The sequence below is a fragment of the Pelophylax lessonae genome (assembly GCF_965119305.1).
Source record: "Pelophylax lessonae genome assembly, chromosome: 2".
NCBI lineage: Eukaryota > Metazoa > Chordata > Amphibia > Anura > Ranidae > Pelophylax > Pelophylax lessonae.
Window position 1 is genome coordinate 377,326,146 of NC_138769.1, and position 14,199 is coordinate 377,340,344.

The window sequence follows — 14,199 nt, forward strand, 5'->3', positions numbered from 1 at the left end:
GGGTGCCCTTCCTCAGTATGGTCAGATTGTCGGGTGTTAGTATGTCTAAAATATCGTCCGATAATTCATTAGTGCATTGATCCTGAGATTTAGTAATGTGTGTGTATTTGATGAGTGTGTAGTGGCATTCAAAAAGATAGTCCCATCACCTTGTGTAGGGTGAGATAGATTGGTAGGTGTTTGTGAGTCATTTTGTTGCACAGGTGCCTGTGTATCTGGGACCTTGTGTATTTGTGGTTCATGTTCGATTGCTCGCTTCTTACCACTACCACCAAGTGCTTGTGCCCCATCACCATTCTTAGGTCTTTTCCGTGACTGACGATGTCTCCAATGGATCATCCTACCATTCTGTGAAGTGTGAGAAAAAGTAGAAGTATTAGAAGAGTCTGATTCCATACCTTCATTATCCTGTATGTTTTTAGTCATTCTCTGTTTATTCTGAAAACGAGGTCGCCTGAATCCATCCATTGGCCATTTATAAGCAGACTTCCATCTGAAAGCTAAGTTGTCTCTCATGAAATTTTGTTCCTTACTTTGAATTAAATCACTATTATATTTTTCTAGATATTCCTGTAGTGCGCTGTTTCTCACAGAGAACGCAGGAGAAGAACAAAGAGATTGATATTGTATACATATATCTGTTTAACTACTTCCGGACTGCCCGCCGCCGATTTACTGCGGCAGGCTGGCCCTCCTGCGTGAACCGACGTAGGTCTACGTCGGTTGCATGCCTGCAGCTAGGGGGCGAGCTTGTGCCCCTGGCCACGCGCTCTCGCCCCCACTCGTCAGCGAGGACTCCGATATACGGGGCAGGCGGCTTTGATTGCTGCCTGACACCCGCGATTGCTCCCCGGTGAGAGAGAAGAACAGTCAGCTGTTGTAAACACAGCTGACTGTTCTTCTCTCTGGAATGATCACAGTGTGTCTGTGATCCTTCTATGTAGGATCACAGGTCTCTGTGAACATTTCATAAGCCCTGTAGGATCTTAGTTCTCTGTGAACATTTCACAAGCCCTACCCCGATACAGTTAAAATCACTCCCCTAGGCTCACATTTCACCTTTTGATCACCCACAGTGTTAACCCCTTCCCTGCCAGTGTCATTCATACAGTAACCGTGCATATTTTTAGCACTGATTACTGTAGTAATGTAACTGGTCCCCCCAAAAGTGTCAAAAATGTCAGTTAGGGGTCCAATCTGTCCTCTGCAATGTCACAGTCCCGCAAAAAATCGCAGATCGCCGCCATTACTAGTAAAAAAATAAAATAAAATTGACAAATCTTTCCCATAGTTAGTAGACGCGATAACTTTTGCGCAAACCAATCAAAATACGCTTATTGCGATTTTGTTTTTTTATCAAAAAAATATGTAGCAGAAAACAAACTGGCCTAAAATGTTAAAAAAAAATTCGATTTTTAAATTTTTTTTGAGAATGTTATATAGCAGAAAGTGAAAATTATAGTTTTTTTTTCATAATTGTCACTCTTTTTTTGTTTATAGCGCAAAAAATAAAAATCGCACAGATGATCAAATACCACCAAAAGAAAGTTCTATTTGTGGGAAAAAAAGGACATCAATTTTATTTGGGTACAGATCGCACGACCGTGCAATTGTCCGTTAAAGTAATGCAGTGCCGAATCCCAAAAAACGGCCTGGTCATTAAGGGGGAAAATCTTCCGGTCCAGAAGTGGTTAATCTCATTGTTAACCTCCATCATTTCCTTTTGGTATTGATCCAATAGTATGGTTATCATATTCTTTGAACAGCATCTAAGATTTGCTTCCCAGATCTCCCTCAACCCAGGAGTAATATTTCTTATATTGGGGAAGATCTGGTTTTGCAGGCCCCTAGGGTTTAGGTCCTCATCTATATAGCGCTCAAAATATTTTATATGACAATTGTGACGGTGGCGGGTATCAGACCCCTGGCCTTCTCATCCAACTCGTGACCGAGGTCCCGGCAATCTCACACCCTGCCGTCACTTGCGTAACAATGCCACTCTCAGCTGCACCTGCCACAAAGATTTTCCAGCTTGCGGGACCACAATCTAGATGCCAGCAGGCTGAGAGAGATTGTCACCGGGCTAATTAAGCAATTAACCCTTTCTCTGCCACCACCGCTACGTTATTTTATGAGCCCAGCGGATGCTCGTAATTTTAGAAATACGATTATGACTTTAGAATAATCATCTGTAACATGCACTGTCACCGCAGACAGGGATGTCCAGAGGATTTATTCTAGGCAGTGACGCTCTTCAAGAGACATGTTCTTTGGTTAGTTTGCATTAAGAGCTTAGAGACAAGATTAAGACTTTTCAAAATAAGGTTTAATAATAAAAAGGTTAAAATTGGTGCAAATAAAAATATTTACAGAAAAATGGGTTTCAAAGAAATAGAGACACAATTCAGCAATTTAGAAAATTAAGATAAAGAATTAGAAATAAGAATACTTGCAGTCAATGTCCTTGTATTATCAGAGTTTCAGAAGCTTAGCATGTGTGATCGGTCCTCAAACTTGAGAGATGTTTCTTCTTCGATGTTACATGAGAACTGAGAAAACCATCTGCTTCTTTCCTTTTCTCTGAGACCCCAGGGGGTGTCACCAGAGGTCCTTGACCAATCAACACAGTGGCCCTGGGCGGCCCTAGGCTCAGACAATGGCAAGGAACCTCCCGTTTAGACAGATTTATAGCATAATTCATATCTTCAAATATCTACCAGCTGTCTTCTTGAAACTGATATATTATTGTGCCGCATTGGATTTTACATCCATAGACACCAAACACAGGTTATCTCCAAGTAACCTCTGACCCGTAAGGCATCTTACAGCTAGCTTGTCTTCCATTGGAGCGAACGTGATCATGTATGATCTCGTTCTGTTCAGTATTTTATTTCTCATCCAAATACAGTATATACTTTTTGTTAATGTGTCATGTTCCTGTCTGCATTTATGAATTGGTTATGGATTTGTTAGACGTATTGGTACATCTCAAATTAACAATTTGGGTGGGGAATTTACAATCCAGCCTAGTCAGCCTTAGTGGACATGTGCCAGGATGTGCTGAGATAAGGTCCCTAGATAAGGTTCTTTGAAGTAACAGCTCTTTTGAAGCTCGCATTCTTAAGTTAATTGACCCAGGGAGGGGCTGTGTGAGCGAGTGTCTTTTCAAACTGTCATGGCAGCTGGAGTAACACAAAATGGTTGCTTGACAAAATGGTGTCCCAGTACAGGATACCATTACAACAATGTAAATTGGATTTTTTCTCCAAGCATCTTTTTAATTTTTAGATAAACAACTCCATATCCAAAGACCCTCCCTTATCTTATTTAACATTCTTTTGAATTTTAAGCATAAGTCCCTCCCATGCTGTGCCCAGATAGTCTACCATAATGCTATCCAAAATGAGAAAAACAAAAATATTATTAGAAAATTAGTAAAACCAAATGCTCTTAAGGTATACGAAATTCAAGACCAATACAAGTACAAGAAACGTAGCTATCTCATGACCCTATCTGCCAAAAAAACGGAATGGGATAGATGAGCGCTCAAAAAAATGGGTGGTTAAACACCCAGCAGAGGCAATAAAGAAAGGAGCTATCAAGAGCGTGCCATAATCCTAACTTCAAAATAGAGAACAACAGCTGTAAGAAAACAACTGTACATATATGTGGACTTTATGGACACATCATGAGACAGATAATCACTTATAAAATAATAAAATAGACATTTATTAATTAATGATTAAAATCAATGACCGACATTATTTTGTGTATGATTATCTGTCTCATGATGTGCCCATTAAGTCCGCATATATGTACAGTTGTTTTCTTACAGCAGCTGTTCTCTATATCTTTAAATATATTTTTTACTCCAAAAGCGTTTTATTAAAATAAATTTGATAAAAATAAAAAAATCAGATTTTTAAAATGTTTTTTTTTAAAAAATCATCAGTTTTTATCCACCGTGCTCTTCAGTCTATTTTCTCACTCATTTCCTGGGTGACATTCCCACTCACGTATGGACTGTTTGGTATTGGATAGTTGTAAATACCACTCCTATTTAATCTGTCTCCTCCACGTTAGTCTATGTGTCCGTGCACGTTTAAACATTTCAGAGGAGTTTGGAGACACAGGCGTTTAGGGGCAGAAAAAAAAGACTGCCTATGCGTTCTGCAGCAGAGACTGTTTGGTTGTAAAAACAAATATGTTTTGTAATTTGTCCGAGAAACTGTGATGAAAAGCAGATTGCTGTACTATCATTAGATAGTTAGTACAGCGAGCTCCCCATATTTTTTTTTGTTCATCCCGCTGGGTTGGATGAAAAAACCCCCAAAAAAACGGCCTATGTGTACCAGGCTTAATACAGATTTTTATGACTGAAACACAATCTGTGAATAAAAGATAGGCGGATGATTGAAAGGTCTGGCCCTCAATTCGTAGACTTTTATTCATAGAAGCTGTACTACAGCTTCTATGAATAGAGGAGCTTTCTAGATAGGGTTGGCATAAGGATGAGTGTCTGTGACAGCTCCCTTGCTTCTAATAATCCCGCATCAGAAGATTACACTGGCGAGGGTGGGGTGAGGGGCATCTGGGAGAGGAAGATTTCTGCTAAATGAGGACAAGGGTTTAACTTTTTTTAAGGTTTTAAATATTGTTTAGTGTTTGATTTATTGAGGGGTACACACGTCTCTTTAGTCTTGTTGGATGATAGGTGTGCCAATATACTGCCAGGTTTTAAAGTTGTTGTACAGGAATTTTATATTTTATTTTTTTAAACAAACATGTCTATACTTACCTGCTCTGTGCAATAGAATTGCACAGAGCAGCCCCCCATCATCTTCTCGGGATCCCTGCTGGCACTTCTGGCTCCTCCTCCCTGGCTAGTGCCCCTAATATGAAGCTGCTTCCAATGGTGGTACTAATGCGGGTTCACTTCTGAGCCCTGCTGCTTAGTCCATTGACACAGACAGAGGAACTCGGCCCCACCCGGCTCCCTCTTCACTAGCTTTGATTGACAGCACTGGGAGCAAAAGCCAGTGAGACCTGGAAGTGAGGGAAGAGAAGAGCTGATGACGTGCACAGCTCTTTATCAGTTGTAGGGCCCAACTAAGTAAAAGAGGGGGTGAGGGGCCAATACCAATGCCTAAACATTTTTTACCTTTATGCAAGAAATGCATTAGGGTAAAAAACTTTTAGGGTTTAGAACCACTTTAAGGATTACAAAAAAAAGAAAAAAAAAAGTCCCTTAGGTGGTTTAAGCACTGCAAAAAATGACTGCAGATTCACATTTTCATATGCAGGTCATTGGTGTATTTCAGCCTTGTCTCTGTTCCCATTATACTCTGAAGTGACTAACCATCTATGTGAAATAGATACATTTATGTTTCAACTTTATCATCTTTTTCTTGTATAAAACTTGGAAAAGGGAAGTCCAAGTCATTTAATACAATTCATACCAGTGAATACTGGAACAAGTCTTCAGAGTAAAATAATCATTATATAATTTGCTCTCTACTTTCACGTTCAAGTCGGATATTGCAGTGAATGTAAGGGACACCACCAGGTCAGCTGTTTCCTCCTTCACCGTGTACAAGAACTCCATTCATAATGTGTCCTTTTTATCCTTTTGAGTGAATAAGTAATTATTCAATATAGAAGGCAGGATATTTGGAGCTAGCTTTTTAATGTGGCAGCACACCGTAATGAAGCCTACCTTTCTTGGCAACTTGAGAAGGGAATGTAACAATTCCAACAAGAAGGAAACTTTATCCGGTTTGACGGGCTGTTTCTTTGGCACATCAGTGAACCTTTTATCCCTGTGACTGACAGCTCCAGAAGGGTCACATTCACCTCCATTCTATTGCTTATTGTAATATTTAATGGTGGACAAGGTTGAGTGGGACTGAGGGTAATCTGAACTTGGTTTTCCACATAGTAAAGGCTAAGAGACAGCTTGATCCCCAGTATTGTGGTGTAACACATGCCATGGCTTAGCATTTATTTATAGAGGATAATCTTACTGTTTATAAATAAAAAGAAAAATCCCTAAGAACTGTTGTGTTTTGCGTTATCAGCTCCACATGAATACTTTCAACTACTCATTGTAAAGAATATAATAACAAGAATCATTAAAAATGGCAGCATAAGCATGTCTTGTAAATGTGTCTATACCCTGGGTTAGTCTGTTACCTTCAAGTACTGACTCGTGGGCCCAATCTGTATCTGTCACTTGGCATATATATTATTTGGACTAAGATAAAGCACAGCCACAACAGGGAAACTTGTAAGTCTCTACAGATCTGTCAGGAAGTGCACAAAACTTTAAAGACCAACTCCAGCTAAAAAATTTACTTAGATTCTGATAAAGTGGAGAAAAAGGTTAAAGCTTATGTCAAGTTTTCATTGCTGTCTGTGTCATGATCAGGAAGATTTCACTTCCTTTTAGGAATGGAAAGAGATGTGAAATCATCGAAAAAAAAACTTAAATTTTTAGTTGAGTTGTTTCCCTACTTTAACCCCCTCCCCCCCCGCCAAAAAACATGCTGGGTTGCTATTTGTGATTTACCTTATAAAAAACATTATTCCGTTTTAAAAAAAAAAAAGCATATATGGAGTTATGGCAGCCCATTCATTTGCATGATGCAGTGCGCCACAACGCATGGCAAGTGAATTGAAAAATGAATGGCTCCACAACACACTAACAAAACACCAACGTCATGTTTTCTACATCAATGTGAAGTATGCACACAGAGCTGGACGAATCAGAGCAATGATTTGTATAAGACTGCTCTGTAAATGGTTTAGTTGAGAAACAGCTTTAAAAGGCAGCTAATAATGCTGTGCAGCCTTTTTAGCTAACCCGTAGTGCCCTGGAAATCCTCTGTCACATTTAAAATGCTTACTTGTAGTTTGAAAAATAAATATATATATGTATGTCATTTTTATTTTTTTTAAACAGCTGTAAAACTTACAAACTATATAAAAAATTATGTGTTTAAAATTGATTCATAGACCATTATAATTTTCAACAAATCATGCTTGCATGCCTCTTTTAACTACTTCCGGACCGCCCACTGTGTACTATTTACATCAGTACTTTGACGTTAAATACCAGGGTTATGGCAACAGATATCTGCCATAACCCCGGTATTTTTCTACACGGCGAGCGGTCCTTTTTCATATAAAAGTGATCCCAGTGGCAGATTCGCCGCATGATCACTTTTATGGGCGGCGGGAGAGGTGCCCACCCCCCTTCCGCCGCTTCGAGGTCGTTTTCCCTGCTTACCGCAGCCGTCGGTAGCGGGGAAAACGATCCAGTCCCAGGCAGGAAGTCGAGTGAAGGCAAGATGGCTCATGACTCATACGTCGCTTCCGCCCAACGGCCCATTTTTTTTTTCTGCATGACATTATTATTACTTTTTTTTTTTTGCTTTTTTTACTTTTAAGTATAGATGTGAGATCTGAGGTCTTTTTGACCCCAGATCTCACATTAAAGAGGACCTTTCCTGATTATTTCTGTTACAAGGGATGTTTACATTTCTTTTAATAGGAAGAAAAGTGATCAAAAAAATTGGAACAGTGTAAAAAAATAGAAAAAGGTAAAATAAATAATAAAAAAAAAAAAATTAAAGCACCCTGTCCTTCCGAGCTCCCGTGCAGAAGCGAACGCATACGCAAGTTGCGCCCACATATCGAAACGGTTTTCAAACCACACGTGAGGTAGCGCTGCGATCGTTAGAGCGAGAGAAATAATTCTAACCCTAGTCCTCCTCTGTAACTGAACTGGTAGCCTGTAGAAATTTCTAAAGCATTGTTTATGGAGATTTTTAAGTACCAATGTTTGTCGCCATTCCATGAGCGTGTGCAAAATTTGAAGCAGGACATGTTAGATATCAATTTACTCGGCTTAACTTTCTCTTTCACATTATAGAAAAACATTGGGCAAACTTTACTGTTTTCTTATTTTTTTAATTCATTCAAAAAAGTGTATTTTTTCCACAAAAATTGCGTTTGTAAGAAAGCTGCGCAAATACGGTGTGCCATAAAGTATTGCAACAATCTCCACTTTATTCTCTAGGGTCTCTGCTAAAAATATATATATATATATATATATATATATATAGTGTTTGGGGGTTCTAAGTAATTTTCTAGCAAAAAATACTGATTTTAAGTTGTAAGCAACAAGTGTCCGAAATAGGCCTGGTCCTTAGGTGGTTAACTTAAGCATCTCTGTTTCAGCCTTAACCTGAGTTATTATTTTGTGAATCTGAAATCTTGTAAGGCCCCTTTCACACAGGCTTTCTGATCCTTCACACAGGCTTTCTGATCCGGCCCGCTTGTCAGTTTAGGCGGACCTGATCCGATGCTCCATGCAGCCCTATGGAGCAGCGGATGTCAGCTGCTATCCGATCTGATCCTGTCCTTGAAATCCGGACGGATGGAAACCCTATTTTCCATCCACACGGGGGATCGTATCGGATGAAAACAGACAGGCGGTCTGTTCTCATCTGATCTCCCATAGAGGAGAGCGGGGCTCTGACAGCTCCATCTCTGCACACAGAACCCCGCTGAGCAAAACGGAGTCCGTCGGCGCACCGCCCGTGTGAAAGGGGCCTCACTTGGTTGAGAAAATGATTAATCCACTTGTGCTCCAGGTAGAACTGCAACACCTGCACCATTGGTAAGGCTTGAAGATGGGTTTCAGATTAGAAGCTATAGCTTTTCTTTTGATGAGGGAAATAGTATAATTGCAGACCATACTGTGTTACTACTGACAGCATCTTTTTAGGGATTAAGTTGGCTCAAAGATAAGTTCCAGTATTCGAGAGACTATAGTGCATTGAATTACCTACTTTAATTTGTTGGATGCTACAGTCATTAAATATTTCCTTTAAAGTTTAAGGGTCCATGTACACGGGACGTTAGAAAAAACATCCTGCAAAGCTATTTCTGACGCCGGGAAAAAGCAGCTGTTAAACGTACTTTCGGTAGCTTTTTCCATTTGCGTTTTTGCACGTTTGGCCACGTTGCTTTTAGCAGCGTTTTTCTGCCTCCATTCAAAATCAATGGTTCCCTATGGGAGCCTATTGATTTGAATGGAAGTCGCACCGCAAGTCGGATCAGGATGATCCGACTTGCGGCGCGACCTGCACTGTGAGAATCTTGAGGGGGAACTCCACGCCAAAAATGGGAAAAAACCTGCGTGGGGTTCCCCCCCAGGTTCCAAACCAGGCCCTTATCCGAGCATGCAGCCCGGCAGGCCAGGAAAGGGGAGGGGACGAGCGAGCGGCCCCACCCCCCCTGGACCACACCAGGCCACATGCCCTCAACATGGGGGGGTGTTGGTGCTCTGGGGCAGGGGGAGCTCTGCACCCCCCACCTAAAAGCACCTTGCCCCCATGTTGATGAGGACAAGGGCCTCATCCCCACAACCCTGGCCGGTGGTTGTGGGGGTCTGCGGGCAGGGGGCTCATCGGAATCTGGAAGCCCCCTTTAACAAGGGGGCCCCCCAGATCCCGGACCCCCTCCCTATGTGAATGGGTATGGGGTACACTGTACCCCTACTCATTCACCACATAAAAGGCAGTGTATGGAAATAACGACAGGAGACGTTTTGGTAAGTTTATTAAAAATCTTCATCCGGCTCTTCTTGTCTTCTCCTCTCCGGGGTCTTCTCCTCTCCGGGGTCTTCTGCTCTTTTGCTGCCCGCTCTGTCTTCTCCTCTCCGGGGTCCTCTGCTGTCCACTCTTCTTGTGTTCTTCTCCCGGGGTCTTCTGCTCTTTTGCTGTCCCCTCTTCTGCTGTCCTCTTTTCTTTTCTTCTCCTCTCCGGTCTTCTGCTCTTTTGCTGTTGGCTCTTCTTCCTCTGGTCCTCCTCCGACGACGCCCCTAATGGCTATATAATAAGCTGCAGAGACCGGAGACAGGCATAATCACCGGAGACGTCGTCATCGGAGGACCGGAGGAAGAAGATCCGACAGCCAACAGCAGAAGAGCAGAAGACCGGAGAGGAGAAGAAAAGAAGAGAGGACAGCAGAAGAGGGGACAGCAAAAGAGCAGAAGACCCCGGGAGAAGAACACAAGAAGAGCGGACAGCAGAAGACCCCAGAGAGGAGAAGACAGAGCGGGCAGCAAAAGAGCAGAAGACCCCGGAGAGGAGAAGACAAGAAGAGCCGGATGAAGATTTTTAATAAACTTACCAAAACGTCTCCTGTCGTTATTTCCATACACTGCCTTTTATGTGGTGAATGAGTAGGGGTACAGTGTACCCCATACCCATTCACATAGGGAGGGGGTCCGGGATCTGGGGGGCCCCCTTGTTAAAGGGGGCTTCCAGATTCCGATGAGCCCCCTGCCCGCAGACCCCCACAACCACCGGCCAGGGTTGTGGGGATGAGGCCCTTGTCCTCATCAACATGGGGGCAAGGTGCTTTGAGGTGGGGGGGTGCAGAGCTCCCCCTGCCCCAAAGCACCAACACCCCCCCCATGTTGAGGGCATGTGGCCTGGTGTGGTCCAGGGGGGTTGGGGCCGCACGCTCGTCCCCTCCCCTTTCCTGGCCTGCCGGGCTGCATGCTCGGATAAGGGTCTGGTATGGATTTTGGGGGGGACCCCACGCCGTTTTTTCGGCGTGGGGCTACCCTCAAATTCCATACCGGACCCGAAGGGCCTGGTTTGGAACCTGGGGGGGAACCCCACGCAGTTTTTTTCCCATTTTTGGCGTGAAGTTCCCCCTCAAGATTCTCACAGTGCAGGTCACGCCGCAAGTCGGATCCGACTTGGGGTGCGACTTCCATTCAAATCAATAGGCTCCCATAGGGAACCATTGATTTTGAATGGAAGAAAAAAAACGTATAACGTGGCTGAACGTAGGTCCATCACGTTTAGTCACGTTCGGCCGCGTTTCTGCGTTTGAAACGTCGGGAAACACACGTTCGAACGCAAATAATTGCGTTCTAAAAAAAGTCCCTGAACGCAACTGCCTGCAAATGACTGTAAACGACCATGTGTACATGGACAGATAAGATAACATGGAGCTGCGTTCAGGGGCTTCTGAAAAAAACGCCCAACTGCTCCTAAACGGCCATTTCCAGCGTCCCGTGTACATGAAGCCTTAGACTTCAGTCCACTAAGGGTAAATAATGATGTCAGTAGGGGAATGTTGCATAATTTTTTGGCTTCATAAAGCCCATGGGGCACAAGACCAAGATGAGAATTTTAGCAAGGATGTTTTGCTATCCAGAGTAACCAAGAGTAGAAAAAGGTGGTGAATGATAAAACTCACTCCACTCCAGAATATAATTTTCAGTGGACTTTGCTTTTAAATTGCAGAGGCCCCTTCAAATTCAAAGTCATACATTTTATTTTTTCTGGATGCAAATTCACAGTAAAATTCTAAGATTTTTATTCTAGAGAGCTTTTTAATAAAAATTTTTTTCTTTAGTTACATACAGACACAATAGGACAGAAATGCAAAACCTAATTTGAAAAACAAAATAACATATTGGTAAATGTAATTTAAATTTGATGTTAAGATTCTCCTTGTAATGTAATAACATTCTCCTTGTAAAGTAATATTATTCAGTGTACATAAGAGGTCAGTAACCCATCCTCTGAGAACTAATAAAGGAGGAACGCTGATAATTGAGACTATAAAAGAAATCTGTGTTTAGGATTCATTTTTAGGCCCCTTTCACACTATTGCAACGCAATTTTGCCGCGATTTCGCGGCGCGATTTTTGCCGCGATTTTGAAAGCATGGGCAAGGCTATATGCCTCAAAATGCATTAAAATCGTGGCAAAGTAGTGCAGGAACTACTTTGAAGTCGGTGCGACTTCAAAACGCACTGATATGAATGGGGCTCATTGAAAATAATGGAAAACGACTTGTCATGCGATTTTGCGGTCCAAAATCGCGGGACAAGTCGCACTAGTGTGAATGGGGCCTTAATGTGGTAAAGCTGTGTCCTGAAAGCTTTCTAAACATCCTGCAAGTTGTTGTTTGTTTTTTTTGTTTTTTTTAATTGGAAGTGATATAAAAGTTGTGTTTTGATTACCTCTATCAAGCTGCTTTTCCTCTTTTACAGCACTCAGAGCCATGCAGTCTCTGTTTCTGTGGATGCTACAAAACCCTGGAAAAAACTGAAATGAATGGTAAAAAAAAAGATCATGAACAAAAGCAGAGAGTGCCCAAGATATTTTTTGGTACACGAACACACAAGCAAATAGCCCAGATAACCAGGGAACTGCGGAAAACGGCCTATTCTGGTGTACGGATGACTATACTTTCCAGTAGAGATCATACCTGTGTTAACCCTGACATTCAGACCAATAGGAATGAGAAATGTAAAGAACTTCTTGAAGCAAAGGATGTAAGTAGGCCATTATGTTAAAGTTTTAGCATTATAAATACACGTTAAACTGCTTGCATTTGTCACATAGACAATAATGCCACAATTGCCTGAAGTTGATAAATTTAGGTGGTAAATACATGAATTTGGGTGCCATCAAAGAGGTTAGTTAACAAGCAAAGGGTAATATTTGTCCTGTAAAAATATGAATGAGCTTTCTTCATCGGATTGCTCAGTCTTGTACATTATTCAGAACTGTTGCAACCGATTTGAGCAAGCTTTAAAATCTTTCAAATTGTATTTGTTCTCTTTTTTTTTTTTTTTTCTTCTGAAAGGGGAAGAATTTGGCAAGGTGATAAAGTTATACAAATTAAGTGGGGGTTATTGCCAATCAGTGGTCACTTGTGAGATCTACCTATGTGTGGAAAGCCAGTGTTCAAAAAGGACAAAATTAATTTATTGACCAGAGACATAAAAAGCTTTTTCTATTTTAAAATATTTGGACTTGAAAGCCCTTAGGCATATGCAAGTAGAATACCTGTTTTCTGGGTCTATGTACCTGATCGCATACAGCGCTAAACACAGGTTCCATTCGGTACAGTGTTCAGTCCTATCCAGCGACAGCATATTTCAGTCTGCCAAAGGCCCCTTTCACACTGGCTTCCCGATCAGGTCTGCCTGTCAGTTTTTTCATGCGAACCTGATTTGATGCTCTATGCACCTCTATGGGGCAGCGGATGTCAGCGGGCTGCTCTCCGATTCCATCCTCTCCGTGAAATCCAGACGGATGGAAACCCTATTTTCCATCCGTCTGGAGGATCAGATAGAATCGGATGAAAATGGATAGGCGTCTGTTTTTATCTGATCCCCCATAGAGGAGAGCGGGGATCTGACAGGTCCGTCTCTGCACACAGAGCAAAGACGGACCTGTCATCCGCGGATCGATCCCCGCTGAGCTAAAGGGAGGGTGAAAGGGGCCATACTTGGTTGAGAAAATTATTAATCCACTTGTGATCTACAATCAACTCCCAGACTGGGCGACGGACTGCATAATCTAGATCCAGGGGTCACTCCAGTCTGGCCAGCAAGCGCGTAGGCCTCGGCTCAACGCTAGGTTGAACGTGACATAGCCCCACTGGATGGCGGCTTGCCCTGTGAGTTAAACGTCTCGTAAGGTCGCATAAGACCTGGCTTTGGCCTGAGTCTCTGCTGAGGATCGCTCTGTGCCTTGTGCTTGGCGACCTGGTGGTGCTTCCAGCGCGGTGGGGGTTGACTTACCATAAAATCCATTTCTCTGATGTTCATTGACGGACACAGCACCCACCCCTCTGTGGAGTTATAATTCTCCTGACGCTGCTTATAACAAAACTGAGTGACTATAGCAGGAAGAGAGAGTATACCACCTGGGACTGCCCATGGGTGTAGCCAGAAGTTTTTTCTGCCTAGTGTCCTACTTCTGTAGGGGCAGCATAACCCAATGGTCAAGAATGACAGGAGCTGTGTCCGTCAATAAACATCAGTGAAATAGATTTTATGGTAAGTCGAAAATCCCATTTTTAGTTAGAGTAAGGGAGAGTTATAACCCCTATAAGTTTTTTTTCCTTTCTGCGCTGAGATTTCCCTTCCCTTCACTTCACTTCCCATTCCCTAGCCACAATAGGAATTGAGAAGAAATCCCTCCAAAATTCGGAAATCCTGGGGAGTCACCAGAACTATTGTCCCCATTGGAAGAATTCTCCTCTATTCCCAAAATTTTAGATTTTCTTTTACTTTCACTTTCCATGATAACGGTAAACAAAACAAATAGAGGGGATGAATCTCCTTAACGGGGGCACAGAAATCAATAGAAA

General features: G+C 42.3%; 1 protein-coding gene across 1 annotated transcript in view; it reads left to right on the top strand.

Annotated features, from left to right (window-relative positions):
• The window catches only part of BRIP1 (BRCA1 interacting DNA helicase 1), a gene marked incomplete at its 5' end in the record, with an annotated part of 552,808 nt that overhangs the window by 162,981 nt on the left and 375,628 nt on the right, over positions 1–14,199 (top strand). Inside the window, one exon of the mRNA XM_082245708.1 lies at positions 12,086–12,370. Within this exon, the coding sequence (XP_082101834.1) occupies positions 12,086–12,370 (285 nt within the window). The remainder of the gene's footprint in view (positions 1–12,085; positions 12,371–14,199) is intronic.